The following is an 8,425-nucleotide window of genomic DNA, read 5'->3' as shown; positions in this document are numbered from 1 at the left end:
GGGTGGGAGGGACATAAAGGGAAAGAGTAGGGGATCTCTAAGGCAACAGGTGCTCATTGTTGTTCCCTGCATAGTCCAAGGAATGACTAACGCAAACCTACACTAAAACAAAAGTGTGAGAGTTGGCGAGTGGAGAATATTTAAAGAAGTTGTAAGATCAGATAAAAATGTTAATGTGATTCTTCTTTGAAATCGTAATACTCTAAATATAAATTGAAGTTCTGCAAAGCAAAATAAAGATGTTTATTAAACATTTTGTTCATTGAAAGTATAAACTTGAGGATAATATCAACAGAATGTTAGTCTTTTTCTTCTGACATTCATTACAAAAGGGATTTACACAGATCGATGTTATGGGGAAAAGGTGGACAATGAAATATTGACTTTGCTTATATAAGTAGTTTGAACTGAACTTAACCTTATTGTGGGAAGAACAGGGACAAAAATTATGTGCGATTATTATTCTTGTAAGAGGTTAAAATGAAAAGATTTTTAAAGGATTTTTGTTCAACTAAGGTAATTGTACAAGGCAAAACAAATAAGAATAAACAAAATCCCATTTCCTCAGGAATACACTATTTATATTATGCCATATCTAAAAAAAAAGTACAAGCTTTAATGATTCTATCTCAAGGTAGTTTTATTTGAGGATTATTTTTTTCCTTTCTCTGTGACATTCTGAAGGCCCAGTAAATGTGTCGCAACCCTCATCTCCTGCTTCCATGGGATTTATCCAATGTAAATGTCTTTTTCAGAAATAGTGGTTGGCCGGTGCCTCTTACTAGGTGCAGCTCACCAGGCTAATCCTCCGCCTGTGGCCCCGGCACCCTGGGATCTAGGCCTGGTTGGGGTGCTGGATTCTGTCCCGGTTGCTCCTCTTCCAGTCCAGCTCTCTGCTGTGGCCTGGGAAGGCAGTGGAGGATGGCCCAAGTGCTTGGGCCCTGTACCTGCATGGGAGACCAGGAGGAAGCACTTGGCTTCTGGCTTCAGATTGGCGTAGTGGCCATTTTGGGGGTGAACCAATGGAAGGAAGACCTTTCTCTCTGTCTCTCTTTCTCTCTCTCTCACTGTCTAACTCTGCCTGTCCAAAAAAAAAAAAAAAAAAAGCAAAATAATAATTAAGTTACAAGGATCTTATTACAAATATCTTTGCACATCTAGAAAATGTATTCACAAACGGTGGGAACCAAAAAGAACGATAGTTTGAAATTGAGGATCAATACTTAGAGATTGGTTATTCTATGAATCAGACTGTGAATTATGGCAGTTGACCCTCTGATGTCTGATTTCAACTTTTTTTTATGAAATACAAACATGCACTACTTATAGTATTATGAAGATGAAAGATCTGTCTGATTCTCACTCTCTGTCACTGTACCTTTCAAATAAATTCATATTTTTATTTTTTAAGAGTTACAAATTTCATGTATTTCATATATACAGATTTAGGAGTATACTAATACTTCCCACTCTACCCTCTCTCCCTCCCTTATTTCTACCCTCTCTTCTCTTTCCTTTCCCATTCTTTCCTTAATTTTTACAATGATCTACTCAGTCTATTTTATACTCATAAGATTAACCCTAAGTAAAGAATTCAACAAATAGTGAGAAGAAAAAAAAAAAAAAAAACACTGTTCCTCAATGGTAGAGAGAAGTACTGTAAACAATCATTGAATCTCCAAATGTCAATTTCACTCATATACATTACATTTTTTGGTATTCTATCAGGTACCACAGGTCAGGCTAAGCATATGGTATCTGTGTTTTGGGGACTGGCTTATTTCGCTAAGTATAATTTGTTAAAAAGGAACCATTAGCATAAACTCTATATAATAGTAATCAAATAGGTAAATTCATAGACTGAGGAATAACATGCCTATAACATGAATGTGTTTTTACAAATGATCATAGAAATACATTTAAAAGCAGTAAGTGAGATGCATTTTTATCTGTCAGAAATATAAGAATGAAAACAAGTCAAACAAGTTTATACACAGTGTTAGAAAATCTGTGGGAACTAGGTTAATCTAATACACTATTAGAACTTGGCACCACTTTTTGAAGGACAAAACTATTAAATTTTATAAAGGTTTGCACTGTTTAATCTCACAATTTCACTTCTGGGCATCTCTTCTAGGAATACTATTGTAATAGTAGAGTTTGATTATGTGAGTAGAAAAATAAGAATATTTGCTGTAGCACATTTTCTAGCACAAAAAAAAAGAAAAGGTACATATAATGTACATATTCAGAAACAGGGAAATATTTGGATACAGTTTGGTCTATCCATACTATTTAAATAAAACAATTCATCTGGAAGTAATAGGAAACACACAAAATAAAATAGATGTCATGAAATAGAAGTTTCCTGTCTCTCATAAGGATGTAGGGGTCAGTATGCTAAGCCCATTTCATGAAGCCCTCAGGGTCCCAGATGATCCATTTTAATGCCCCATTATCCTTAGGAGGTGACTCCTCTCCATAGCCAGCTTGGAAGTAACCAAATTCAAAGTGCAGTATATAGTGATGTATGACCAGGCAAAAATGTAAGGGATAGGAACTTGACATTTCTTTAGGAAGAACCTAGAGTTTGCAGGATCTTGGCCAGAATTTAGTTGCATGGCCGGGCTTAACAATGAAGGTGCAGTCTTTATTTTTGCTGGTCATTTGACCAATTAAAAATTGTGTGACTTTAGACAAAGTGATAACAGATACTGGTAGAACGCTAGAAGTCTCTGTCAAACATAATGTGTTAGTCAGCTTTTAATTGTTTTAATTAAAATACCTGTGAGCAGCAACTTAAGGAAGGAAAAGTTTATTGTGGTCGAGGTTCACAGTCCAAGACTGGGTGGCCCAAACATTAGTCTGGCATCTGGTAGAAGCTGGTGGTGATGGAGCTGGTGTAGATGAATGAACCACACAGTGAGACAGGAAGCAGAGAGAGACAGAAGATGCACATTCAGGGCCAGCACTACTGCATAGCGTATTGAGCCTCTGTCTGCGGTGCCAGCATTCTGTATGGGCACCCGTAAGTCCCGGCGGCATCTCTTCCAACCAAGCTCTCTGCTAATGGCCTGAGAACACGGCAGAGGACGTCTCAAGTGTTTGGGCCTCTGGACCCACATGGGAGACCTGGAAGAAGCTCCTGGTTCCTGACTTCAGATCAGCCCAGCTCCGGCCATTGCAGCCATTTGTGGAGTGAGCCAGTGGATGGAGGACCTCTCTCTCTGTCTCTCCTTCTCTCGTCTATAACTCTGCCTCTCAAATAAATAAATAAATAAATATAAAAATGTACTTTCAGTTTATGTAACTGACCTCTCTCAAGAACTACCTTCTGAGGGCTAGTTTCCAATGATCTAACAGCTTCCCACCAAACCCACCTCCAATATGTAGTATTTAGTTCTATTCTCCACCCTTATTCCATCAACTTATTATGTAGAAATTGAAGTTTAAATGCCTGCATGAGTTTAGTGAGCCAAGTCCTGCTTAATCTATAATGATAAATAAATCAGGGCTTGGCTCTCTAAACTCATGCAGGCATTTTGAATAAGAATTTTTGAAAAATTATTAGATTAAAACAAGAGAAACTTTCAGAAACTTGCATATGTCATGACCTATCTTTGGTTCAATTGGCCTATAAAGTAATAACAGTAAATACTCAAGTTGTTATAAAGAATAAGTAATATAATTTACATAACTGAAAACATATGACTGATGCATGCTCATTTTTGTTTTTATAGTTGTCTAAAAATACCATATGTGGTTGAGTATATGCTTAGGGAAGTGAATTTCAGTTTTACCTTTATTTCACTTTTGTATTTAAAATACTTTAAGTATGTATTTCCCATTTTTTCTTAATGTGGTAATAAAATATATCCTAATAAATGGATGTCAGAAGAAACATAAATGTAGATTTTCTATATTTACCTTTTATAAGTTGAAACAAAACTTTTTCTCAAAGAGTAATATGGAAACTCATTAGAATATCACTTAGTGATTGTGGGTTTTGAATTATTTCAGAATTAATGGGTTCATGCATTTTTGTATGGTGTAGTAAGCACTTGATCAAGAAACAATACACTTGTCTCACCAAATTTATTTCTTATTCTGACTAGCTGGACTATTTGAAGGCAACTCATCTGACTTCTCTAGACAGCAGACTTCTCCCATGTCAAAAGGTAAAATCAAAAATAGTTGAGTGTTGGAACCTTCCATTTCCATTTTTCCGGTTAGTAACTTGTTAAGTTTCTTGACTTTGAGAGGTTCCAGCAATGTTATGAGCCTTAGTTTCCTCATTAGCAAAACAGAGATTACTATAGACCAAATGCTCCACTGCCATCGACCAATTATATATTTATTAATGATAGTTTTATTTCTCTCATCTCCTTAAGCCACAATTTCCTCACAGTAAAAGAACTGTTGAATGGACATCTGACTTGAGATAATATGTGAGGTGCTAGACAGTCTGAATATCCTGGCTTAAAAAATAAAACATACCTTAGTAAATATACATATTATAGATCAAGAGGTGGTAAAATAAAAGCCATAATATAGCCCAATTGAACAGATTCATGAGAATACTTGAAAAGGTTCTTGGAAAAAGAGCATAATCATTTCTTTGTGTTTTTCCATGAACTTTTTGAAGCTCCCTCGCATAAAGCTATTGCTTTCTTGGGACCTATATAAATAACATGCTTTAGGGAAAGGGGTATCTTCAATAGCAGGAAAATTTACTTCATTTTAAATCCTCAAGTGGACATTCACAGCCTCCTTTTCTCTATTTCTTACATTTAGGTTTGGATGCTTCTTTTGATATAATGGCTCTGGGCAAGAAAAATGCATCTCTGATCCTTAGGGCACCTGCTACATATATCTGCCCCTAGAGAAGGAGGGATCAGAGCTAAGCACGACTCACAAAGGGAAATAACCAGAAGACAGCAGTGAGAGCATGCTTGTAAAGCACGGGATCAAGAGAAAAGGACCAAGATGATATAAGGAAGCAGTGAGCCCACTGTCCTTCATTGACAGGCAAAACTGCAGGAGATAATTGCAGGTCTCGAAAGATCTAGGAAAACAAATTGAGTAATGGAAGAAGGAATGCAGGAAAGATAACAGACAGGTAGAAAGAATATTTGAGGGTCTTTGCATATAGAGGGGATGGCTTATTAATCTATGTGGAACTTATAAACTCCTGGTTCCTAACAGGCACACTTTATATGATGGTTGAATGTCTTTAAATTTAAAGAAGGGAAATCTGACGGATTTACACAGATGTGGAGGAAGCCATGATAATTGCCTGCATTGAACAGCAACTGGAAATTAATGACCATGTTGGGTGGTTTGCAGTAGCACAGTTCATCAGCAGGTGTACACAGACACACAAACACACACACACAGACACACTGAATGAGGGAAGCAACATTATACACGTTAGAAAGTTGGAGTAATTGAGGCATGTAGAAATTAATTTGTTTGCCTGTGATTACTTAGAAAATAAGTCGAAGTCAACATTCATATTTAAATTGTCTGGCCCTGGTTTTCCTAGACTATCCCTTATAGCCTTGACAATCCCCTTCCCCTCAATGTACTAACTAAATATCCAGGGAATGTGCCACTTAGGATGCAAATTGATAGGATTTTCCAAAGACTAGGGACAAGCCTATAATATAAAGACTCAATTTAAATAATCTTGAAGAGAACTAACTGCTAAGTCTAATGAGAAAGTTCTAAATATAAATTAATCTTATCTAAATTGCTATGATTATGATTTTCCTGGCTATATTTATGAATTTATGAAAGTCCTGCCCATGTTTTTTCCCTATCTGACACAATAAGAGTTGCTAATCTTGATGGAATTATAAGCACCTTTCTTATCACTAATTTTTTATATGTGAGAGTTTCACTGAGTAATAGTTTAAAGAAAACCCAAAATATAGAGAAAGATATGACAATGAATGTATAAAATAGAAAAGTAAAGAAAAGAATACAGTGGATCCCAAATAATTGTAAGGTTTTGTTGTACTTTTAATAATGTTTCAATTCTATATTAGTATAAACAAGCAGAAAAAATACTATTGGTATGAAGAATTTTTTTTCTTTTAATTCGTATTTATTTTATACTGAGTTTATTCCCGAGCCATAAGTTTTTGCTTCTTTAGTTTCTTCTGGGATATCTTTTTCTTTTGTGCCACCTCCTCTTCTGGCTTAGGAACAATCTGCTCCTTCTCAGTGAGGATCATCTCGAAGTGGCACGGGGAGCTCATGTACGGGTTGATCCGGCCGTGGGCTCTGCAGGTCCAGCAGCGCATCTTGGGGGCCTTGTTCACCTGGATGTGCTCAATGACCAGAGAATCTACATCCAAACCCTTCAGCTCAGCAGTACTCTCTGCATTTCTAAGCATGTGCAGCAGAAACTCGGCACTTGTTTTGGGCCAACGACCCTGGGTCCAACCCCACTGCTTGGCCTGGGCACATCTACCAACTCCACCATTGTACCGACAGAATGGCACATACTGCTTCTTTAATGTGATATCTTTCAGGTATTTGGTGGCTTTTCGGAGATGCATACCCTTGATGGCCTGGGCAGTTTCTCCAGTGTTCTTAAAGTGAATGCGAAGATTTGAGCCTCTTGATTTGCATGATTTTGTGGGGTTTTCTGGGTCCAGTGAGTAGTGAACCGTTTTCACAGGTCACCTAAGGCCGCTTACAGGAAGAGAAACAGTATGAAGAATTTATTAAGCTTATTGTAAAAGTTATTTGTTTCATTTAATAAAAAGTTATTTGTAAACTTCAACATCCCATTGGCCCAGAAATATCCGGATGATATCATTTACTTACTCAGTAATTGATGGTTAAATTTCTTTATACGAATGGTATTTTCCCTTATTGTTTCTGTTATCTCATTTCTTTGGCATTTTTCAGCATTGTTTTGATAAGATAATTAATGGCATAGGCATTTATTTTAAAGTGTTTTTGTATTTCAAGGTACCCTTAAAATCCCACTATTACTACAAAAAAAGTGCACTTTAACAATTAACTGTTAAGCATTGGTGTAAATTAAGGCTATATACTGGTAGATAAATGAATCTGTCACATTTATAATTGCTAGGCAAAGTGGTTACAGTTTTAGCCATTTTCATTGGTTTGCTAAGGCAGCTTTCTCTTCTAAAAATGATAAATTATCATTTGTTAAGAAGGAGGTATTTCCTCTGCAGGTAAAGAATATGTTCTCCATTGTTAATAAGACTGTTTTGGGTTTCAAAGGGAGAAAAATGATGGAGGAACTCCTAGTAGTGTAATGTCTATTTTTTCCTCTATTGTGCAGACTCATGGTAGATGATGTATAATTATTCATAGACCAAAATGGTTTTGAGAAAAGAAATTTGCATGCTACACTTGACAGTGTCATGGCTGAGTACTATAACCCCAGAAAAGGTAACCCCTAAGTTGAAATCTGCGTGAAATGTGCACTGAAGTTTGCTTTAGAACAGGTCACCCTTACATTGCTTTTATACTGTGCCTGCAGGGAGCCTCTGCTATTAATGTTTAAATGAAAAGCTTTTCTCTTTTTTTCCTTTCTTTTTCTTTCCTTTTCTCATTGCCTTTCCTTTTCTCTCCTCCTGCTCCTCTTTCTCCATCTCTCCTCCTCCTCCTTCTTTTTGCCTGGCTTCACGAAAATGACACAAAGGAATTCATGGACAATTAATATAGTCTTTGAATAAACTCATGGTACACTCTGAAAGCAAATGATTTAGCAGTCTACCTTTCAGTTTGCTGCAATTAATTGAAGAGCCTAAGGCTAGGTAAGCTTTGATATTTAAATGTCAGCATGTAATTCAGAAGTTCTATTTACATAATCTGTTTACTAATTGCTGACTCAGTGCATTTTCATGATATTGAACTTTGAACAGTTGAACTTTTAAGTCAGTCTATTTTGTGAGCCTAAAGAAAGGTCTGAATGAAAAATAGCTGTGTTGAGTATATCAGTAGCCCCCATTTTCTGAACTTGGAATAGAGTCTGAATGTGTGATGGGTGCACAAAATATGCTAATCACATGCTATCTGTGAATGTTGGAGTAGCAGTTTGCGCTCCTTCATGTTCATCTATTTGCAGATTCGCAATGTGGGCAGAAGTTTGCACTGGTGTCTTTGGTTTATAGTTGCCCAGCTCAGGAACTGTAATTCTCAGCAGTGTCTGCCCCAAGGAATAATGCAGAGAAATGAAGTAGAAAAATCTCAAAATGCATCACAGTAAGCTGCATTCATATTCGAAATATTCATGATGTTTACTCAAGGAAAGAACTTGTTAGCACAAAACAGTATGTGACAACTTGGTAAGATAGAATATTTCATGGGTAGCATAACAAGCATTAAGGGAGATTGTGTGTGTGTGTGTGTGTGTGTGTTAGAGAAGGGTGGGGTGAGA

The 8,425-nt window shown here is 36.6% G+C and overlaps 1 protein-coding gene across 1 annotated transcript; it reads right to left on the bottom strand.

Moving 5' to 3' along the window:
• Positions 1-6,090: 6,090 nt before the first annotated feature.
• LOC100338143 (large ribosomal subunit protein uL22-like) lies at positions 6,091-6,701 on the bottom strand. Its single transcript, XM_051849164.3, has one exon. The coding sequence runs from the start codon at positions 6,564-6,566 to the stop codon at positions 6,126-6,128; it is 441 nt and encodes a 146-aa protein (XP_051705124.2). The 5' UTR covers positions 6,567-6,701; the 3' UTR covers positions 6,091-6,125.
• Between the last annotated feature and the right edge of the window lie 1,724 nt (positions 6,702-8,425).

The sequence above is a fragment of the Oryctolagus cuniculus genome, chromosome 3, assembly GCF_051225735.1.
Source record: "Oryctolagus cuniculus isolate XC-2025 breed Fujian yellow rabbit chromosome 3, ASM5122573v1, whole genome shotgun sequence".
Classification (NCBI taxonomy): Eukaryota; Metazoa; Chordata; class Mammalia; order Lagomorpha; family Leporidae; genus Oryctolagus; species Oryctolagus cuniculus.
Note: the sequence above shows the minus strand (reverse complement) of the source record. Positions and strands in the feature narration are given on the sequence as shown.